This window comes from Pyricularia pennisetigena (genome assembly GCF_004337985.1).
Source record: "Pyricularia pennisetigena strain Br36 chromosome 4 map unlocalized Pyricularia_pennisetigena_Br36_Scf_11, whole genome shotgun sequence".
Classification (NCBI taxonomy): domain Eukaryota; kingdom Fungi; phylum Ascomycota; class Sordariomycetes; order Magnaporthales; family Pyriculariaceae; genus Pyricularia; species Pyricularia pennisetigena.
The window spans coordinates 688,420-710,459 of record NW_021940923.1 but is presented as its reverse complement, the minus strand read 5'-3'; the positions used below and the strand labels follow the sequence as shown (position 1 = coordinate 710,459).

Genomic DNA, 22,040 nt, shown 5'->3' with positions numbered 1-22,040 from the left:
TTTTTTTTTTTTTATTTTCTTTTTTTGCTAACGACGAAAGTGACCAACTAAAGTAATTGCTTTTGGGCAGCTAGAACTCCTTCGATGCAACCTTTTTGTCACTTCCGTCATTGCTCTCTGGAATCTGGGTGGTGACCAGGAATCCGGCGGTTTACGTGGTTAAAAGGTACATTATGAACCAGTCTAGAAGCGTGACAGCCCGAGTAGGTCGACTATTGCGTGCCCGATCAAGGTTTCTCGTTGCTCTGGTACCTCTGGATGTCTTGTAGTAAAGGCACCGGAGTATCAGGTCTGTTGATCCTACCTCTCTCTCGTTCCCTTGGCCTGTGAGAAATGAGTTCAATATTCACCTGATCAGCAGCACGAGGGATCCCCGTGGTATCCCATTCTTCACCTCAGCTCTTCATAAGGCGGGATGGCCCAGGAATGTTCTTTTATATGAGGAATGGTTTAGTTCGGTAAACATGTGGCTCGTAATGGGCGGGCAAGTGGTTGACGGAGACGAGCAGGCTGGTTTGGGGCGCGGGTGGTGGCATTCGTCAACTGTGAGGAATGCTCCAGCTGATATTGAATGTATGTGCTTGCTTTAATAAATTGTTCAATTTTACGCTTCAAAGCAGATCCTAGCCCCTGACTAGTAGGTAGTTGTCAATCGTCCCCAGCTTTTTAATGCCCATTGGCATGCATTGCTGGCAAGTACTAAAAATATGTCTCCAATGCCGATCGCTACATGAAATTTTTTTTTTACAGCCGATCCGAATTGAATAGAACCGAGCTATGTCATTAAAAAGTGTTAAACTAGCTTCATTATTACTTATTCATATATATATATATATATATATATATATATATATATATATATTATTCCTTTGCCAGTGCGTTCCTAGCAGTCATTCGTTGTTTTACGCATCCACCATCCTTTTTACCCTCAAGACTCGAAATGAAATACTTTATCGTAGCAGCCTTTGGCGCCCTGACGCTCGTTTCCGCCCTGCCGACCACGGGGTTCGGCGTGTCGGCAGAATCGTCCCTCAACAGCCGCGACACCAGCTCGAGCCCTGTACTAGGAGACAGCGACGCCGGCTTGGACGCCGATTTCCACCACCGCGGCGGAGTCGGCCCTGCCGTTGCCCATCCCGCCCTCTCGAAGCGTGGTAATAGTCAAAGCAAACACCGAAACCTGTACGACTTTGGCTTCGTTGGCAGCCAGGAAGTAAAGGATGCCATGCGAAAAGTACAGAAGGCCGCCCAGGAAAGGGGAGAGCGTGGCCGGATCCTTACGCATTACTTTTACCCGGGCCAACTTGGCTGGAGCACGATCCTGGAGGATGCGAAGGTGAAGGGGGCTATAAAACAGAAAAAAGACGCCGCTCCTGGCTACGTCAAGGTGGATCAATGGGATGGCAACCAGGGTCACCTGGTGGTGTGGTACAATTGATTCTTTTCTATCTCACGCAGTCGGGCCACTGCGGTTGACTGTAAGCTTCTCGATTCAATAAAGAAAAGATCACATGAGAAAATCACCAAGGCTCGGGAATCCATTTCTCACAAGAACGACTGCAAAAAAAAAAAAAAAAAAGTCGGGTTGAGTCTGGGATCTTGATGGCGCTGACTACATCATACGAGACGGCAAGGTATCGGTTCCTTGTGGGTTTTGGTGTTGGCCACGCTTTGTGTAACTTGTTGCAATAGCTGTATAAAAGGCTATCATTGAACAAAAGCACCCATGAGCTGCCCAAGTGAGGTAGTGTCAAAGGCTGGAAGCGTGTTGAGCCCAGAAGGGAAGAGCTACGATTCAGCGGAGCAAAGGAGTGGGTGATATGCGAAACGAGCCTAAGCATCAAGAATGTACCTTTTTTATCATTTCTGTGTTCACATGTAGAAATTGTCGGCCTGCGATTGTAAAATTCAATTTAATCTAACCGGTCAAAGTTGAGGCGCGACTGAAAGTGGGTTTTAAGCGTCAATCCAGACACGTGAAATGAAGCTGTTCGGAAGTAGCAAGCTATTGACATGCTGTTATGCCAGTGGCACTCCACAAACTTACGGGATAGATAGATAGCCGTGCTGTTGCGCTGGATGTTCAAGCTGGGCTATCCTCTATTATATACAAACCGACTTTGCGCACCCTGACTCGGCTCCGGACATATTTTCTTTTGTATCTGAAGGCATAGCCCGCGTACTGCGACGACTCGTTTTATTCCAATAAAATTAGGTAGTTAGGCATTCACCACGCCTTTCCTTTTCCGCTCATCTGTCGACATTTGGCACTTTCTGGCTGGCCCCTGAAGGCGATACTTGGGCTGATCTCTTGGCAGAGCTGCAAAGAGTCAGAAGGCAGAACTTGATGATTGCACCCGTTCATCTTTGTGCGCAGGCAGGTTTCATTCGTGGTGATTGAAAATCAAACTCTTGCTGTAGCTCGTATTGCCAGACAGGGCTAGTAATAATAACCAGTAGCCTGCCGAGTTGCGATTGTTATAGTTTTGATACAAAGTCTCGGCCTAATCCAATCTTGTTAGCAAAATATTAGGCAGCTCGCTTTTGACGCAGCTCGCTTAATGAAAGTATGGACGCAAGAGCTGTCTAGCCAAACAACAGTAAATGTTGCTATGCTGTAAATTCGCAACGCATTTTGTATTACAAGCTGGAGATTATAGGTATGTATTATATATTGTTACCCGGGCGTGTCAATCTCGTAGATGATCACTTTTGCAGCGGTTTTCTCCCTTGCGTAAAGGGCAAGACAGTAACAACCTCTTTGGGCATCCTCCTTGGGTTTCAAACTCTTGCAAAAAAAATGTTGTCAACCTTTCCCCACGGCCTGGCGACCCTCCTCATCTGTCCAAGTGTCAAAATCCCCAAACCTCGTCGTCAGCGTTTGTTCAGCCTTGCGGACCCAAAGTCGTGGGATTGGGGAACATCTTTCGCGAGCCACAGCTTTTTTTTTTTTATCCTCCCCTAAGAACCGCGGAAAAGGCGACCAAATCTTGACTTTCTTGTCTTTTTATTGGCTTCTTTTTTGGCGAATGGCCTCTTGTTGAGCTTTAAGCGCATCATCGTATGGTTTGGTCTCTTGACCCCACTGCGATCTCATTTTTGTCACGAATGCCCTTCCTTTTGCGACTTGCTCGTCTGATACTCCCCAAGCGGCGCCATTGTTCGGCAATGGCGAGCCCGTCATCGGGCGTGTCGAAGATCGTTTCTGCGCGGCATTTTTGGAGTGCCCGCCATAGGCGCCCAGCATGGGCCGGCCTCCTCTTGTCCTCGTCGCGGCGTTGCCCGGCGCGAACTTTTCCCCCACCAACCCGTCGGAGACTATGGCTGCTTTCCCTATGGTATTATCCTCGGCGTCTACTGGGTTCGAGTTTACGTTATCTGGTGCGTCGACTGATGGTGTTTTGCTTTGACCTTCGGCCAATTGGCCATCGCTCAAAGACGGCTTTTGTGAAGGCCTTTGTTGTTTTGGAAAGGTGGTGTCGTGATCAAAACTACGCTTGATGATAGGCTTTAATGCCCTGGGAGCGACCGGTTCATTCTCTTGTTCAAAAGAGAGAAAAGAAAAAAAGAAATTAGTTTCGCGTTTCTTCAATATGGACTATCTATCCTGCACGGGTTTGCCAGTTCCAAGCAATTGGCCTTTTAGAGGCACATCGGACCACTCGATATAAAAACTCACCATTAAAATTATCAATATTCGCAGGTGCGCCGACGTTGACATTCTCCCTGGGATACAGCGTAGTAATGGTACCCGCGCGAGCCAGCGTGGCTACCAAAAGGGGAAGTATAAAATGCATATTCAGTAGAAAGGCTTTACGGATGCCTGGAAAATAAACTGGAATTTTGAAAATTCTAAAGGCGAGTTGGGGTTCGCACTAGTTCATTACATGATCTTGTGTTTGATTGAGTGCAAGAATTCATTCAACAGGCGGACACAAACCATTCTCTTTATAGATACTGAAAGCTAGCGACGTCCTACAAGTCAGTGATCCTAGGTTTAGCCTACAAGCGGTCGACGGCCGGACATTGCCGTCAGTGCAACATCCTTGCATTGCCGTTGGGGTTCTGACACGTTGCTGATAATTCCGAGCTTTGTGGCCGACAAAAAAAAAGCACGGGGTTTCCTTATAGCACACGCTCTTTGGCTCCGATCTGCAGTGGACAGTTCTTGAATTGATAATGTTTCAATTCGGCATTTGCTAATGTCCTTGCCGTACCTTATTCTGGCTCCAACCCATGCTCATCCCAAATTTACTTCTTCTCCCCCACTCATCCGGGTGCCAATCAGGGTTCAACAACTCTATAACCCCGCCGAACAGATAAAGAACCTCGACTCATGCGACTATACCCTGGTGAAGAAAAAAGAAAACACCTCGAAAACATGGGATGGTCTCACGTGAACGAGTTCCCGCGGGAGGAGCGCATGTTCTCGGTGGTGCTTAGTTCATGGCGCTTTTTTGGTGAAATGAGCAAAAAAAAAAAAAAAGAGACCACTTGTCGTTGAGCATGAAGCTGCTCCAGTACATCGTATCACCTACGAGGCGAATGTTGTTGAAATGACGCAGCCAGCTTGTCGGCCATGTGTCGATCGGGACTTGAGTCGTGGTTGTAGAGATGAACATGTGTACGAGGAATTGGTGGGGCACAAAGAAAAGTAAAAGACGGAAACCCCGTGCCGTCAATTGCCAAAATTGGAATCCGTCCATGAGAAGCATTTGGCTGGAAAACAATTGGCCTCGAGTATCTGACCATAACGAATCCTACAACAGGATAAAACACGAACAAACATTCCGAGGAAAAAGACAGTGTTTCAACAACTTGGCAAGAGATGACCCGTTTTATGCTGTTTTCAAATCATTCATGCCAGTTTTTAGACACAAGCACTATTCTGAAATACGTAATACTAACTCATACGTTGTTGCAGCCTGTGCTTCCAGATATGGCTCTAATTTCCTAATCAGCCAAGCTAAGCAGGTCTTTTAAAGCACTATAAGGGGCCGATAAAATGAATAAGTTTGCACCAATCACCGGGCAGCGGCTCAAGTCTGAGAAGATGAATACAAGATTGAATATATCCCAAGGTTTCTTGGTTGCACAGAAAGAATAGGTTTATATAACTAAAGGCATCGAGCCTTTACAACCTACAACAATATATTGCATTATTGTAACTCCATGACGAACACCCACCCACCCTCTAAAATTTCGTTTCAAATGTAGAATTGAAAGATCCGGATGAAGAGAAGAAAGCTGGCACAAACTTCCACGATCGGAAATTCTGCCTTTTATACGAACAAGCGAGATTGGTCAACAAATAGGTATATTTACTTATATCTGTTTTATTTGTATAAGTAAGAAACAAGGGGTATTTGAAATCTGTTACGTCATAAAACAAACGGGATTTTGTGGAGCCTTGGATGATTTACAAGTGTATGTATTATCCTCGTGTAACAAACTGATTTGAAGAAGGAATCATCGACTGTAAACATTTTGCTTACTTTATAGTATAATTTACTTTTACAACCAACACTTTTACATGCTCTTGGCCCACGGGAATTATGGAGTGCAATAACTACCAGAGCTGGAGCTTTTGAATGACATAGCAAGGTACCAATTACTAAATTAGGAAAGGGAGGCAAAGCAAAGGCAGAAATACAAGTTAAATATATTATCAATCATGAGTTATAAGCTAAAACTGCTTAATTCTTTTTTATTCCCACCCAGGCCAGCACGGTGGCATTTAGACCTTGGGGAATGTGAAACACTGGCTTTCGGCAATAGGAGTCTTGCTTGAAAACAGGGTGTTGCTCAGGGGGCCGATTACGGCGGTGACGCCGAGCTGCAGCTGGCTGGCGAACCAGCCACCGCCGGGGCACTTCTTGTCCTTGGGCGAGGTGAAGGTGATGCCGGTGGTGGAGCTGAAGCTGGCCTCGGCCTCGTCGTGGGCGTTGAAGCTGTTGACGAGCACGGGCTTGGTCTCGACGGCGGCCGTCAGGTCGACGAGCTTGCCAAAGGCCCTGACGCCCATGGCGACGTTGAGGGTCGCGAAGGGGTTGATCTGCATGCTCACGTCGGCGCTGAACTTGGTGGCCGACATGCTGGTGACGGGCTTCCACCCGGCGGCGCTGGACTTCTTGCCGTCCACAAAGTCGATGTGCACCGTGCCGTCCTTGATCTCGCTGCGCATGCCCGTCGCGACCTTGACCTGGCCCTTGGCGCCGAACTCGACGCCCAGCCCAAAGGTCAGGATCGGGCCCATGTCCAGGATGCCCGGGATCGAGAACGGAGCCACCTTGGCCTCGACCGGCGCGAACTGGTACATGGCGCTCTGCGAATCCTTGGCCGTCAGCGCCGCCGTCAGGTTCAGCGCCAGCACCGAGTTGTAGCTCATGTCCGCCGTCATCTTGTTCAGCTTGCCGGTGAGGAAGTTGAAGTCGAGGGACCCGCTGAACCCAACGTTGCCCGTGTACTTGGCCACGTCCGCCGTGAGGCTCAAGGGCCCCTTGCTGACGATGTCGGTGCCTGACAGGTCGATGTTGATGGGGAAGTTCAGGCCCGACTTGCTCGGGGCGGTCGGATTCTTGACCCACGTCACGTGGGCAGTTTCCATGACTTTGTCGACCGTGGTGGCGTCTGCCGACACGATCAGCGTGTTCTTCTTGTCGTCGAACTCGATGCTTTTCACCAGGTACAGGCCGCGTTCGCCGTCGGCCGCGCAGCCGCCGGAGCTGGTCGTGATGACGACGAACTTGTTGTTGGGCCAGAGCTTGGACGTCTGGTAGGCATCCGCGTTGGAGAAAGCGATGTTGACCAGGCCCTTGGTGCAGGTGACGCTCTTGATCGTGTTGATGTTCTCGAGCACGATGGACGGGAACTTCATCTTGCCGTCCACCTCCACCGTGACATCGGTGTCGGCCGCTGCGATGCCAACCTCGTCATCCGTGATGCTTCTAGGGGAGACGACGTCGCCGCCGCTGCCGTAGAGGAGCTCGACGTCGAAGCTGGGGGCGAGTGCACCGGTGGGGGGCTGAGCGGACGCCGTCGCGGCCGCCGAGGAGGCGGCTGCGGAGGAGGCGGCGGCCTGGGAGGATGTGGTAGCAGGGGGGCTGGAAGGCGTGACGACCGGCTTCAATGAGCCGGGAGTGGAACTGCCCGCGGGCTTTGAAGGAGCAGGAGCAGCAGCTGGCTGAGTAGACGCAGGCTTTGCGGGGGCGGGTGCCGAATTCGCAGGGGCCTTGGCAGGGGCAGGGGTAGGAGCCGGCTTGGCAGGTGCTGGAGCAGGAGTAGGCTTCGGGGCAGGTGCTGGAGCAGGAGTAGGCTTCGGGGCAGTCTTCGGAGCAGCCTTGGCAGGAGCCTTGGCAGGGGCCTTAGCTGCGGCTTTCTTCACTGCTCGTGGAACAAACTGCTCTGCTCCTGCGGCGGCTGGTTGAGCAGGCTGGATTTGCCTCCTGGTCACCGCGCGGAGAATAATCGGGGCGGGCTCAGGGGCGCGGGCCACTGGCAGAACGGCGGCAGCCGCCATGTTGGCGAACAGCAGGGTTGCGAGAGAGAAATGCATGCTGATTTTTCTTTTAGTGCAACAGGTATATAAGAGGAAGATAATGAGGTAAGGGAGAGTAAAAACAAGGATGAAAGAGAATGGAAACCCCTCTAGGAGTGACAAGAAAAGAAAATAAGGAAAAAAAAAAAAAAAAAAAGAAAGGGGAGAATAGAAAAAGGAAAACAGCAAACCCTCCAGCAATGAAAGACTGAGTCGGCAAGGTGAGGAGGAAAAAAAATGTCAAGATATGCCATCAACACGGACAACACTGTTGTTTTATACAACTTCTTCCACAGCTTTGCTATCTTGCCTACATCGTCAACAACCCTCAACGCACAGTCGAAGATCTATTTTTGTGCTTAGGGGATGACGGCTGAATGATGGGTCTCGCTTTACTCTAAGCGATATACGATTTCGCAGGCGAAGTGTGTTAAGGTGTGATGCTTCTCCGCTGCCATCCGAACTTTGTGGACCTGTGCGCCCCCCTAAAGCTGGTTCGAACCATTCGTTATTATGGAGCATCGCATTGGCATCGCACCGCACCGCGTCGATATTTAGACTACTGCTCTGAACTAAACGTTCACAGATGCGGCAGTTATGGTAGTTGCCACCCGAACTGGGGGAAATATCCTGTGGAGGATCATCCCGCCATTAAACCTACTAGGGAAAGACGAAAATCTGCAGAAAAAAGTGCATACATATTACATGTATAATCTTGCAGTTTTCAACTGAGTCCGGATTTGGAAAGAGGTGGTCGCACGGTCCTTACTTTTTTTTCCCCCCCCTTTTCTTCCAACATGGCAAATCTCAAACTGTATGTGGAACCTCAGGAGCAATACTGCGGGACGAATGGCCGCCCAGCGTTTTGTGCATTAGCATGTGCGAGTCAGCTGCCTACCGCCCTGGTGGATTTATTATGGCACCGGAGAAGAAGCAGACCGGGCTGGGCGAACCCGCCCTTGAGGCTCATGTTCATTTTCTAAACAAACATCCTCAACCGTGCCCGATAACTCCCTGAATTTGAGACTCGCTTATGGCTGTGGTGATATGTCTACAATTGGTTCATGCGATGGCCACATGCTTCATCCGAAGCCGAGGGGATATAGGGTTTAATTGGAGGGATTGTTGGCTCTGGTGGCGGCAATTGTAACGGTGGTATTTCTTGGCTTGCTTGCTTGGTGCCTTGACAAGACATGGAAAAAAGGGCGGACCGCAGCTTTTATTTTGGCGAACCGAACATCTGATGAAAGAATAAAATTGCTTGTGCTAATTTTGATTTATTTGTGTTCCGCTGGCAGTTGAGGATTATTTATTACTTTTACATATTTTTTGAGCGAAGTAAGCTTTCACGTGACGCGTATTGGCATGAATCTCCTGCCGGCTAGCACTTGCGCACCAGCCACGAACTGCCGTCGTTCAAATACGATCAGGGCGATCAGGGCGATCATTGATTTGCAGACAACCGAGCAGTGGATTAGCAAGCGGCTATCAATGCAACGGTTGGTCCACAGTGTTGTTCAAAGAAAATCTTTGCGACTACAAAGCCAAAAATTGTTTTTATTACTACCGACAATTTTGACATGGCTGTGCGAGGAAAAAAAAAAAAAAAACAAAAAAAAAAAAATATGCTAGTCCTGACTCCTGACTCCTGACGCACACTATGCTTTTGCAAGATTAGGGTGGCCCATAGCTGCTGCTTCATCCGCTTCAATTCCAGGCCATGATTGCCCAGAGCCGACATGTTATTGGCGAGACAAAGCCTCGATTGATGTAAGCTGGACAAACATCGAGGATTCGCCATCACACTATTTTGCTAGTTTTATTTTTTTTTTCTCTCATCTTCCTTTCGTTATAAGTTCTCAACATCAGCATGGAAAATCTCTCACAGTATTCCGCAATGGTTAATTAGAAAAGAGCCAAGAGAAAACCGACAAAACAAGAAAATATATGGCTAGCACTCCTCCGCATCGCCCCGCTCATCGTACGCGCTACCTAAAGAAACAAGCAGGCTATGATGAAAAACATCCACAGGCGCTGCAACTGGTATCGCGCGCTCGTCATGAAAACATAGAGTTTCTCAGGCACTCCCGCTGAGCTTGGCCGGGATTTTTAATTTGCAAGGGGCTGGAGGCTACGAGATACCGTTTTCTCCTTGGTGCTGTACCTCAACAGATATGAATTATAATATCGTTCATATTCAGGATAAGGTTTAATGACGAGGAATATCAGCAGGAGCACCAATGGAAATTGAATAATCATATATCTTTATTGATTTCATACATAAAGTTTTCACATTACTTTAGCGGTGATATAAGGGGGTTGTTATTCCATGGCCAATAAATCCACATTACAGTGTGCTTCATTTCTCAGTACAAAAAGCCTAACGACTGCAAATCCATATGCATATATATTATTTGCACAGGAGTAACGACAGGGGATGCACGGAGTAAACCCAAACCCAAGCCCAAATGCCCTTTGCACCGCTTTTCGCAACATTTTATACGCATGCGTACCGGCTTTTTAACACCAGAAAATAAACGCCCGAAACGAAGCTATTCACAACTTCGCAGCTGCTTTCCCGCACCCAAAACTCCATTTTCTCTTGTTTTGTACTGCTGGAAGCGTTCGGTAACGGCTACGGTATTAAGGACTGCAAAAATACGCTCCCGCCAATATATAGTTACCGCTTAACCGTATTACTTACTGTTATCTGCGCCGAATCTGGACCACTGCATCCCTGGCATTTACCACGTGATTCGCCGCGCTTTTATTCAGGCTGTTTAGGCAAAATTCACCCGCGTTCAGGTTATATTTACCCTCGCTCAATAGTGATTCACCTTATATGATCGCTGTTCAATCGCTATTTAGGTAGTCTCAGTGTTCAGACTAGACCCCTGCTGTCACAGGGGACCGAACGCTCCATATACCCTTCAGCCACATGGAGCGTTTGGTCTAGTCTGAGCACTGAGATTACCGTTATAAACGGATTAAAGGCAGGTGGTATCGCATTCGCCCAATTGTATGTATAAAATTAAAATTATATTGTTATTAATAGCGGCATTAAATGCTCTATCCAACGTGCAATCGATTTTTTTTTTTTTTTTTTTTTTTTTTTTTTTTTTTTTTTTTTTTTTTACAATTTCTATTTAGTTTTTTATAACGGAATGTTAATCGCCAAGATACCAAAAAATACCTCCATAACCGGCGAAAATCGACAAATTGCCCTTAAACCTAAACCTCAGGGTTTTTTAGACGGACCCAGAGGTACATTGCAAAACCGTAATTGAATTGTAACGTGGATTGATTGTGGAGCTTTGGGCTTTGGGGATAAGCCTTGAAACTAAATGGTTACGGGGTTTGGATACAACTGTCGGCAATCTTCATTATTTTTTTAACTGTTTTTTATCGTTTCCAGTAAATTAATTTTATATTTCAGAAAATCGCAGTCACAGATATGTATGCCGAAACTGCAAAAACGAAAAAGCCCAAAGCCAGCCCATAAGTTGAACGGATCCGCAGAAAACGTTGACCACAAAATTTGGCGAGATTACACCTCCCGATGGAAAGCTGGAAGACAGCACAACAGAGAGCAACGGAAAGGAGGCAAACGAGACGCTCAAAAGCGACTCACCGCGCCCGGTACACGGAGTGAAGGTACGTTGTGATTCTAACAATCCATGCGTATATAACTACATGATGCACCATTGGACACCAAGCTCAGCCTCTGCGCTGACACCTTGTGCTAACAACCTCCACTGCAGTGGGTTCTGGTCGTCGTTTCTCTGCTCGCCTCTTTCCTGATTTATTCTCTCGATGTGACGATTGTGGCAACAATCCAGCCGACCATCGTCCTCACGTTCGGCCACGTCGACCTCGTCCCATGGTTGGCCGCTGCTTTTGCTCTGGCATCGGCAGCGACCGTACTCCCCTGGTCCAAAGCATATGGTACCTTTTCCGCCAAAATTCTCTTCGTTAGCGGCACGGTCTTGTCCATGGCTGCATCGGCCCTGTGCGGCGCCGCCCCCGATATCAATGCCTTTATCGTCGGTCGTGCTTTAGCCGGCGTTGGTGGTATCGGTATGCATATGGGCATCGTGACTATCCTTTCCGTTAACACGAGCGAGTCGGAACTTCCATGCTACCTTGGCATGTTGGGCCTTTTTTGGGGCATTGTTACTTTTGGGCCCTGTCTTTGGTGGTGCCTTTGCCGAAAGTTCGGCCACTTGGCGATATAAGTAAACTTAGTAAAGTGCTCGGTCAATGCCCGATCTGCATGCCTGAGCCAAGGTTAACAGACAATAACCCAGGGGCCTTTTACATCAATCTGATCGTGGGGGCTGTCGTTGCTTCCATCTGATTTTTCATCCTGCCAGATTTCATCCCTCAGCCTGGCGTTTCCCTTAAAGCGAGACTGGCACGACTGGATTACCTTGGAGCTTTGGGATCCGCTGGGGTATTTTTGTGCATTATGATGGCTATGAACTTCGGAGGTGTTCTTTGGTCGTGGAACCACGGACGGAGCATTGCCTTATTTATACTGACTGTGGTCATTGCTGTGGCTTTTACGCTGCAGCAGATGTTTTTAATCGGGACCTCGATGCAATAATGCATGTTCCCCATGCACTGTTTCAGAAACCGCACCATGGTTATTCTGTTTGGTAATATGGGTATGTCTCCCCCGATCGTTTATCAAAGGAAATGTCTACTAACACGATATCCAGCATGGGCTGCCTTTGGTTGCCTTATCAGCATTTACTATATACCTCTTTATTCCCAATTCTCCCGCGGCGCCACGGCCATTTTATGGCCAAGATTGGCTGTTACTACCCTTGGTTCGTTTTCGGCACTGCTCTTCAGGCAATCGGTGCCGGCCTTATGTGTATGTTATTTCCTAAATCTCCTGCTTGATATTTGTTATTTTCCCCAAACTGTGACCTGCACCATTTGCTGATCCGTCCACTTACCTGGGTTCCTTCCCCGCTTCACAGATACGGTCGACGAAACATCCCCCGACGCCAAGATATACGGCTGCTACTCCCAGGCCGGGTTTCCAGTCGCGCAGGTCTCCGTGGCGGCCGACGATATCCCATACGGCGTCGGGTTCATGATGGTCAGCCAGATGCTCGGCATCGCGCTCGGCACCGGCATGGCGGGTGCGCTCTTCGTCAACACCCGCCCACCATGGCCTCTCTGCCATCTTCCCCCACGCGTCCTCCGACGAGATCTCGTCGGCTGCCAGCGGCGCGAGCAGTGCCCTTCTCAACGCCGCCGATCCCGACACCCGCGCTCGCGCCGTGCACGTCATTGCGCTCGCCATACGCAACCCATTCGTGCCCATGGTGGTCAGTGGCGCCATCGCCTTCCTGTATCAGTCTCTTCCTCAAGCGGGAGAAGGTTTTTGCTCCACAGACGATGGCTGGTTCAGAAGGGAAGAGCAAGTTGTGACGTGTATCTTTTCGGTGCCGTCGTGAGGGATCCTGCTCTGATTGTTTCGATGTTTGGGGCTCTAAATTGTGTTGCTCAGCTGACGGGGAACTGTCGGGGGGTTGTTGCGAGCCCGAAATCACCGCTTATTGGGGACATGGGGATTGGTGCAGTCAAAAATTTCTGACAGACTTAATATCCACTTAACCAACTTGTTATTAACCGCAGGGAAATGCACCGTCCTGGTGGACAGGAGCTGCTTTTTGGAAAGTCCATACCCTCAGAGAAAGGTAATTAATGCGTACACGGAGCTATTGGCGTCGTGCCGGACCTGTATACGAATATATACGGTCGAGATGGACCCGTCTCTATTTCCTACGGTTGCCAAAGGAGGGGGAAAAGCTGTTACACCTTTTAATAGCAAGCCATTCTATAATTGTCTTTTTGATATGAGGTGATACAAATATTCAAGCTAAACACCTCACGAATGAGTTTGCCAACAGTTTTGTTAATCTATATAATTTTCCACAACCCTTTTGTCCCGGACAATTTTCGGGAGCATATCCAAATCGCTATCTTATTACGATATGTTTTTTTATAATGACCTGCCCCCACAGAACAGAAATTGAGGGCTATTGAGTTGGGAATAAGAAATCCCAAAAATGGTGCTCAGGTTTTGTATCGATGGACGATTTTGCTTATTCCGCCGAGTATGTACCCGGGATGCTATGCAATGTTGGGGGTTGTTCATTTATTGAGCCGTAGCAATAGCTATTATTGAAAAAATACCTAGTCAGTGGACCAAGCATCTTGAGGATAAGGATAAAACCGCTGTACTTACTAGGGCCTGCAATACCTGGTGCCTTCTCTTTTCTTACCGCAAATTGCACACGTGTAGAACTTCTGGGGATTATCGTTCTTTTTCTCATCAGTCTTGGTGTCTTCACCCCTGCGATATACCAATTTGCTGTTATGGTTGGCTCCGCCAACAGAAGGGCAAGAGCGTCCCTGAGGGTTAACGGGTAGGGCATTAACCGAAAGACCGCAGGCAAGGAAAATGAGAGCTTTGATGGGCAGCATACTTCCGGATGAATTCGCGAAAGTGTAGGGGGTAATTGTAGTGTGTATAAAATAAGAGCTTAAAACCGTGTGGGAATCTAGTAAAAAGAGAGAGTGAAATTGCAATGCAAAATAATATTAACTAAAGTTTGTGGTTTAGCGAGACATGAACACACGCTAATATACTATTTCTCTACTATTGCTTTGGGCGATTCACCCAAATGCATTGCATAAACGGCAAGTCCGTACTCAAATTATTAATTGGAAAGCTATATTTAGATCTTACTATGGTGGCAGGCAAAAAAAACCCCCCTTGTCACCGTGCATTTGTCGATGCAACTTTCACAACGCTAACTAATTTTGGTGTAATCTAGAAGCTTCTGACCCACAGGTACTTCGTGCTTCTCTCTGAAGGTATCGTTATTTTGTTAATACGTATTTATTGATTCAACGATTTTAATACCTAAAATCACGGCCGCAATTAATTTTTTGGTGTTTTTTTGTTGTTAAATAATATAGCCGCAATACGTTGTTGGCCCTGCAAAAACAATTAACAAAATCGCTATTAAAATCACGTGAATTACCATTTTGACCAAACACTTTACCGAATTCCAACGAACACGCGTTCGTATTTTTTATTATAACGCCGGGTTATCCAAACTTCAAATTAGTGCTTGTACTGGTTATTTACGAAATCAAATCCGTTAAGTTTTTATCGACCCGATTCCTTGGCACCGCGGCCGGTCCGGCCGGCCCTTTATAATAATTGCAGAAAAAAAGGACCAAATCGTTGAATTCGTTTCGGCTAACCGTGAAAATAAACGTATAGGTTGGGAACAATTCGCTGCAACGTTTTTAGGGGGTAAATACGGTATATACGTAATTAGGAATACATTACAGATTTTTGGTTACCGACGATATATACCCAAAAAAGCTCCCTATTACCGAAACCATACGCCAAAAAAAGGTTCGCTTTTGAACAAACGTATTTTATTTAAACCGTTAAAAATTGGGTACGAATATTTTGGTTTAACGAAATATAGGCCTCGTATAAAACGCATATGAGAAAATACGTTATACGTAGGGTTAACGAGGAATATAATATAATTTATATAATCGAACGTTACCAAAAAAAATAAGGTTGGATGTTTTGGGGTTATTTTTTAGGGGTTACGGGTAAAAGGCCGGGCGTTATTTGGGAAAAAACTAGGGGTAAAATCAATTCGAACACCTATTACCAATATATCGTTCCGGTTATTTACAATTATATTATCGGTATCCGGTTTACGGGTAACCCCCTAATATATATATATATATATATATATGTAAAATAACGTTCCAATATATATTGCCAAAAATATTGCCGAATATATAAGGTTATTGGGTATTACAACGATTATTTGGCCGCTTTTTTTACCGGATTTAAATTTTATCGAAGACGTTTGGAACAAAATAAAGAATTATATATAATGGAAATATGGAAATCAGGATAAAATCCCGTATAATATTATACGGCAACGTGTCCAGGAGGCTTGGGAGGCGATCCCGGAATCGTATTTATGTAAACGGTTAAAAACTATACTTTAACGTATGCGTGACGTAATTAACGCCAACGGTATGCATATAAACTGGTAAATCTAATTTGTAAATAACTTTAAAATCGATTTCAATTCAATACGTATATTTATCTAATTACCTGCAGTATTTCGTTCTGGTTACCCGTGTATGAGGTTTTGTATTTTGATTGATTTGGGCCGGAATTACTACCAAAAACGGCTTAACTCCGAAAGGATCCACACACCTACAAAGTCGCCACCACTGTTTAGGGGTAGTGATTTTTACCCCTACCACTATAGTATGTGTAAAGGACGGCGGCTTCTATTAAAAGCATGATTTCCTCGCTTAAAATAGCATCTTCTTAATACTAACTTGGTTTAAAGGAGGAGGAGACCTGGGTTATAGCCGTTGTTCCGCCGTTATCTATATAGGTTTTGCGCTTATTTATTATAACTTCAAATATATGTTGTGATTATTATTCTATTTTTATATTAGGCTCAGCCATGCGGCAGAGGTTTATTACTCAAAAAAGGGAATAAATTACTCGACTTCCGGGGTTTTGCATAGTATAAATATCTTTTGGTTACCGGGATAGGAATTAGTCTTCGGGCTCATCCCTAAAGCCCAAAGCTCCACAATTGATCCACTTCGTGGCTCAATTGCGGCTTTGCAATGTACTTGTTGGTCCATCCAAAGAACGCTCTGGTTCAGGTTTAAGGACAACTGGTCGATTTTCGCTGTTTATGGCGGTATTTTCAGCATTTTAGCGACTAACACTTCGTTATAAACAAATAAATAAAAATCGTGAAAACAAACGATTTGTACGTTGGATAGAGCACTTAATAGGATTATTAATAACGATTTAACTTATATTTTTATTTATTATAACGGCCGAATTCGATACTACCTGCCCTTAATCCGTTTATAGCGGTACTGTTTTTTTGACTTTTTTTAATATTTTTATTTTTTAACCAAGTTCTGGAATTTCTGCACGTGAAGGGTGGTATACATATAGATTATAGTATATCTAGCCACTATGTCTATACCAGATGATATAAGCCATTGAATAGTCGAATAGGAAATATATATATATATATTAACAAATTTATAATCGAAACGTCTTTATACCTTGACCAATTTTGCCGATAGTTGAACCAAGACTTCAAGGACTAAATTACATATAAAAACAAACGTTCAAGTGAAATCCGATTTATAATATTGAATTTAATTATTCTTTTTCAAGAAGAATTGATAACTTTGTATTATCCTTTTATTTTTTGTTCTATTTAACTCAATAAAACTCGTCAAAAACAGGTAGATAATATTTATAAGTATTACTCCTATTGGATAATTATACCAAGATATTGTCTGGTTTTATCAACAATTGGGCTAATTATTCTTTTTAATAAATTATATATTACAATGAAAATGTTAATAAAATATTCATTTTAAACGATAAGTGTATGCACTTTGCACGATTAAATTGGCCAAAATATATGTGCTATAATAAAGTACTAACTTTATATCATTTAATATTATTCATATTATAAGTCCAATATAAAAGATGAAATGAAAATCAACACATATTTTGAACATATAAATCCTAATAAAATTAAAACAACTATAATAACAATTCTTGCAAAACGAAATTGACAAAATCCCAAATAATGCAACGCAGGTCACTTTATATTTTTATGATTTCTATTTTTTTTTATTCGAATATTTAATTATTTACAGTGGCTATACTGTTATTTTGCGTATACAGTGCATACATGGTGTGAATATAGTGCAAATACCCGCCACAAACGGCGAAATGCGACAAGTTGACCTCAGACTAGAACGAGCGCGATCTTTTCGGCCAACGTAATTGGCCGAAAAGCCATGTGGCTGAAAGGTATATGGAGCGTTCGGTCCCCTGCGACAACATGGGTTTAGTTTGGACATCAAATCTAGATATACCCGTTTCTGGTTGGGACATAGTTTCAGTGTTTAACCTGAACCCCTCTGCTTTGTAGTCTAATGGCTCATCTGTGAACCAGCGCTCAATGAGCCAGTAATTTATTGCGCTGGTAGAAATTGATGGAGCATGTTGCGCATAGTTGCTGCAAAATCAAAACTATACGGTAATAAGACGATCTGAAGCTAGTGTTTACGTTGATAAAGCCACCTAGGTCTTTCTTGCCTAGTCACCGACGTTGGTCATTATAGGCATGATGTTGTCAGCTTCCAACTCAAACACCCACAAGGCCTCAACTTCAGTTCAAGTCGATGGGGTTTCGAGACTACTCAATACGAAGCTCTCCTCTCTCAGTTATGATTCCATGTATTTTGTCTCAGCACGGGCAATGCCAGTATAACAAATCCATTGGTTGATTGCTTCCGCTTTCATATGTTTGTGTTGGTATATTGCATATAGAAGACAATATTTGGCCTAAAATATCAAACAAAAAGTTCAGGATATAACAGCAAACTCAAACCCCGCAAGCTTTCTTTAAACAAAGTATTTAATCCTTCCGTAAAAGTCTGTAAAGGCTGCAAGTTTAAATGGTATTAAAGAAACGTCAGTGCCGTGCGCATTAGTAAATTTGATTATTCATAATCCTCAACACTTCTTATCGTATGTTTGACTATATATATGAATGTTAACCACTAAAACTACCCATTATTTTAATTTCGGCTTCTCTGACACTTTTACCACTTCAAGCTTTGCTTACTTTACAGTCAATAAGACGGTTAGTATTTACCACTTCACTACAAATTGCCTTGCACTTGCTTCAGGAAACTGTGTTCCCTCCCTGCCGCCGCTGAGATCCAGGCAGCTCGCCCCCCGAAATCACCTTGAGTCCCCATGCTTCAAGTCCCTCGGCTGTGGACGGGGTACGTGTGGCTGACTCAAAATATGAGTTTTCAAGATTTGTGATTGCCCCCATCCATACGTCATTTACTGTTGCTGTTGCGTGACAGCCGCACTGATGGTCTTTGCACATAAATGTGACCCCTTTTGTTGGCTTTTTTTTTTTTTTTTTTTTTTTTTTTTTTAGAGTTATAATTAACGGGCAAGTTTGTCATTTTGTACATTTGATGGCCTAAACCACAAATAGGCGAGATGAGCGTCCATACACCGGGGGTCACACGCGATATGCTCCGTCAGTGATGCAATTAAATACCTCCCTTATGCAGTACACTTGCCCCAGCTCGTTCGTCATCTTTGCTCGACCGATCGCGTATATCGTCACGCCGCTTCCAATCTGAATCTGAAGAATTGCTGGCCTGCTGATTCGATTTTGTAGTTTATTTTCTTTTATAATTACCGTGCTTCAGCTGCAGCCTTACCATATCGGGCCAGCTCGTTCGTATGAATTTGATGGATTGCTGGTCTGCTACAGTAGTCTACTGTAATCTCAATTTTCTTTTTGATGATTGCCGTGCTCAGGGGCAGCCTTACGAGAGTTCCGCAGTGGGTATTTTTGTCTGTATAAGCCAATGAAAAAAAAGCTGGTCTGTGCCGTATCTTTGCCTACCAAGACGATCATGGGTGGCGTGAGAATCATCCCACCGACCAATGAGGGAGATGCTATAATGTCGCAACGATTACGTTAGTGCGCGCGATAGGAGGAAAGTTTCCGCCCTTGACTTGCTTTCCGCCCGTGGCACGCAATAAACCGGCAAAGGTACCTAATCACAGGTCGAATCTACAGAGTAAGTTGGTACTGTACTGCCTTAGGGCGCAGCAATTTTTAGCAGTTGAGGAGGGAGAGCTGTCGGAGAGAATTAGCATGCTGTCTGAGATTTTATCGATACATCAATCTGGGCAAGAAGGGCCGCAAACCCACTATAATAAAGAAAATCGGTAAAGGGGGCTCCAGCAGCACCAACCGAAACAGATCCCTGGTTCAACCCCTGCAACCCCCCAGCCAACCGCCTTTGCAGAAAACCCTCCTTTTTTTTTTTTTNGGCTACGTGGTTGTGTCCTTTGTCATGCTGCCCACCTCCCGCCTGGATTTTTTTCCCATCCAACAGTAACCTTGCCACGCAACCCCATCACCACCAAACGGTGCGATTTCCAATCTTTCGCGCGCAAGTCAGCCAAGCTTGCCTTATCATTCTACTCGGTTATTATTAAATGCTTGGTTTTCTTGGGTCTTGGGGCCAATTTCTCCCGCCCACTTAACGGATTGGCGCGCAGCTTTCTCTTGGCATTTCTTGCTCCCGTGTCGTAGGTTCGGCGCTGGCCCAAGACTCAACCTGAACCCTCATCTATCTTCATCGTAGAAAGAAACCCATTCTCCGCTTTTCCTTTTTTTTTTTTTTTTTTTTTTTTTCCAAAGCAGATGGCGGTCAGGCACGCCAATCCAAGTACTATTTCATCGCTATGCGATCAGGCCGCTCAGTATGTTTTGCGGCGGCGATACCGGACCCGCCTGTTAGGGGTCCTCGCCTTGGCGGCGCTGACAACCTGCTGGCTATTGTACGGCACGTCAGACGTGCAGCGGACGGACCAAGCGCGCCACCGTAGCTTCACGATCCCGAAAGCCCACGAGATTTTGGACGGCGCTTCGGCAAGATTGGACTGGGTCAGGGCACACCCGGGTCGCCTCATCCCTGCGAACATTTGGCAGATCATGCTCCCAAAAGTCTGGGGTGAGAAGTTTCTGGTCAAGCCGGACAAGTTGAAACACACGGCCACCTGGTTGGCCATGAACCCGGATTATGCATAGTAAGTACGGACGACTTGTATTGCAGTCGGCTAGTTTGTCTTCACTAATTTGTCAATCAGTACTCTGGTGGGCCCGGATGGCGCCAAGGATTTCGTCAACCGCCATTTTGGACACAACGAAACCATCGTCTCCACCTTCAACGCTTTGCCTAATGTGGGCATGAAGTCCGACTTGCTTCGGTATCTGATTCTTTATATCGAAGGCGGCGTTTACACAGATACCGACACGGTCGCACTGAAGCCGATTGACGATTGGATACCGAAGCCGTTCCGCAAGGAGACGCGCCTCGTTGTCGGTATCGAGTTCGACCAACGCGATGGAGCTAAATGGACCGACATCCTGCATGAAGTCCAGTTCTGTCAATGGACCATTGCCGCCGTGCCCGGCCACCGTGTTTTCGAAATGATGACATCCCGAGTAATTCGCTCCTGGCAGGATTTGAAGCGAAAGCACAATGTCGATACGGCCAGCGGAACCCCGTCCTCGAAGTTGTCAAGCTTCGAAGTTATGAATTCCACTGGCCCGGCAGCATGGACGGATGTTGTTTGGGAGTACATACAAGGGACGGACGACACTCTAACCGACATCCGGAACCTGTCGTCCCTCGGCCCTCCGAAATTGTTCGGCGATGTGCTCGTCTTACCGATCGATGGGTTTGGGATGGGCCAGTCGCACTCGGGAAGTACCAATAACGGAACTATTCCCGACGGGGCCCTCGCAAAACATCTGTTTGGGGGCACATGGAGAGAAAAGAAACATAAAGGTCAGCGCCAAGTTTGACATAAAGCATATGCCGCTGGGATGGGAAATCCAAAATTGCCCTGTACGATATGAGCGTCCTTTGATATAATTATATAGTGTTGCGTGGGTTTTTATTGGATTAGAAGTAGCACCAGAAAGCAAAAATGTATAATTTGTCATGGAACCTTTGGTGACATGACCCTTGTGTTGCAGTATGCCAATTTGGGATGAGGATATTACAAAAAAAAGCTTATATTGATTAGATAATTAGATACAAGGGTTACCTAGCATTAGACGGGCTACATAACCCACAGGGGCCATGAATTTGTAGCTCAAGATGGGGAAGTCGTTGAGTATTTTATGCGCAGGTCGTCAAGGTGCTGGTTGAGTCTTGATAAGGGCGATGATGAATGTAGCTTGCCAGATTCAGCCGAAACATTGGCAGTGATACTTTTGTTTTCTTCGCCCAGATGAGTCATTGGCAAGGGTAGAGCTGACTGCAAATTGAGTGGGACAACGGTTTTCTTTTCTGTGTTCGTCGAATGGCATCTGTTTAACCCATTCTGGCAACAAAAAGACAGGAGGTGGTGTTCAGCCATGTCAACTACTGAGAGGATGAAGGGACTGGGCACGAAAGCTGTAGAGAAGAACGGGAATTGGTGTGCTCAAGTTGAAAAGGGGCAGAGCTAAAAACGACCAAGGTCGAACAAAGCCTAAAAGGGAGAGAGAATAATAAATAGTTCAAGCCTTGTCAGTCAAGGCTAGTCAAGTAGAACAGTATATTTCTTGGTGTTATCCGGGGTGCCCCATAACTCTATCGAGCCCATTACTCGTTCTCACTACTCGGTGTCCTCTTAGGACAGAGAAAAGCTGGGGCAATGGGAAATTTGCGTGGGGTGGATGTGTATCACACGAACCATCTCAATGAGTCTGCCGTGGATATACTGTGAACATTAGGCCGCTTACTAGTATTTCAAATCTTGAGAGGCAGAATCATGATCTGG

The 22,040-nt window shown here is 45.7% G+C and overlaps 7 protein-coding genes across 7 annotated transcripts; 3 read left to right on the top strand and 4 right to left on the bottom strand.

Moving 5' to 3' along the window:
* Positions 1-940: 940 nt before the first annotated feature.
* PpBr36_10781 (uncharacterized protein) lies at positions 941-1,438 on the top strand (the record flags this gene model as incomplete). Its single annotated transcript, XM_029897889.1, has 1 exon — positions 941-1,438. The coding sequence occupies one exon, from the start codon at positions 941-943 to the stop codon at positions 1,436-1,438; it is 498 nt and encodes a 165-aa protein (XP_029743839.1).
* A 1,569-nt stretch (positions 1,439-3,007) lies between these two features.
* PpBr36_10780 (uncharacterized protein) lies at positions 3,008-3,797 on the bottom strand (the record flags this gene model as incomplete). The annotated part of the gene is made up of 2 exons (XM_029897888.1): positions 3,008-3,540; positions 3,680-3,797. The coding sequence occupies 2 exons, from the start codon at positions 3,795-3,797 to the stop codon at positions 3,008-3,010; spliced, it is 651 nt and encodes a 216-aa protein (XP_029743838.1).
* A 1,940-nt stretch (positions 3,798-5,737) lies between these two features.
* PpBr36_10779 (uncharacterized protein) lies at positions 5,738-7,555 on the bottom strand (the record flags this gene model as incomplete). Its single annotated transcript, XM_029897887.1, has 1 exon — positions 5,738-7,555. The coding sequence occupies one exon, from the start codon at positions 7,553-7,555 to the stop codon at positions 5,738-5,740; it is 1,818 nt and encodes a 605-aa protein (XP_029743746.1).
* An 898-nt stretch (positions 7,556-8,453) lies between these two features.
* On the top strand, positions 8,454-13,008 carry PpBr36_10776 (uncharacterized protein; the record flags this gene model as incomplete). The annotated part of the gene is made up of 5 exons (XM_029897884.1): positions 8,454-8,507; positions 11,084-11,191; positions 11,299-11,614; positions 12,526-12,701; positions 12,760-13,008. 5 exons carry the CDS (start codon positions 8,454-8,456, stop codon positions 13,006-13,008), a joined length of 903 nt encoding a protein of 300 aa, XP_029743751.1.
* PpBr36_10778 (uncharacterized protein) lies at positions 11,227-11,630 on the bottom strand (the record flags this gene model as incomplete). Its single annotated transcript, XM_029897886.1, has 2 exons — positions 11,227-11,334; positions 11,394-11,630. The coding sequence occupies 2 exons, from the start codon at positions 11,628-11,630 to the stop codon at positions 11,227-11,229; spliced, it is 345 nt and encodes a 114-aa protein (XP_029743747.1).
* PpBr36_10777 (uncharacterized protein) lies at positions 12,498-12,893 on the bottom strand (the record flags this gene model as incomplete). The annotated part of the gene is made up of 1 exon (XM_029897885.1): positions 12,498-12,893. One exon carries the CDS (start codon positions 12,891-12,893, stop codon positions 12,498-12,500), a length of 396 nt encoding a protein of 131 aa, XP_029743750.1.
* Positions 13,009-19,908: 6,900 nt separating the features above from the next.
* Positions 19,909-21,075, top strand: PpBr36_10775 (uncharacterized protein; the record flags this gene model as incomplete). Its single annotated transcript, XM_029897883.1, has 2 exons — positions 19,909-20,294; positions 20,355-21,075. The coding sequence occupies 2 exons, from the start codon at positions 19,909-19,911 to the stop codon at positions 21,073-21,075; spliced, it is 1,107 nt and encodes a 368-aa protein (XP_029743748.1).
* Positions 21,076-22,040: the final 965 nt, after the last annotated feature.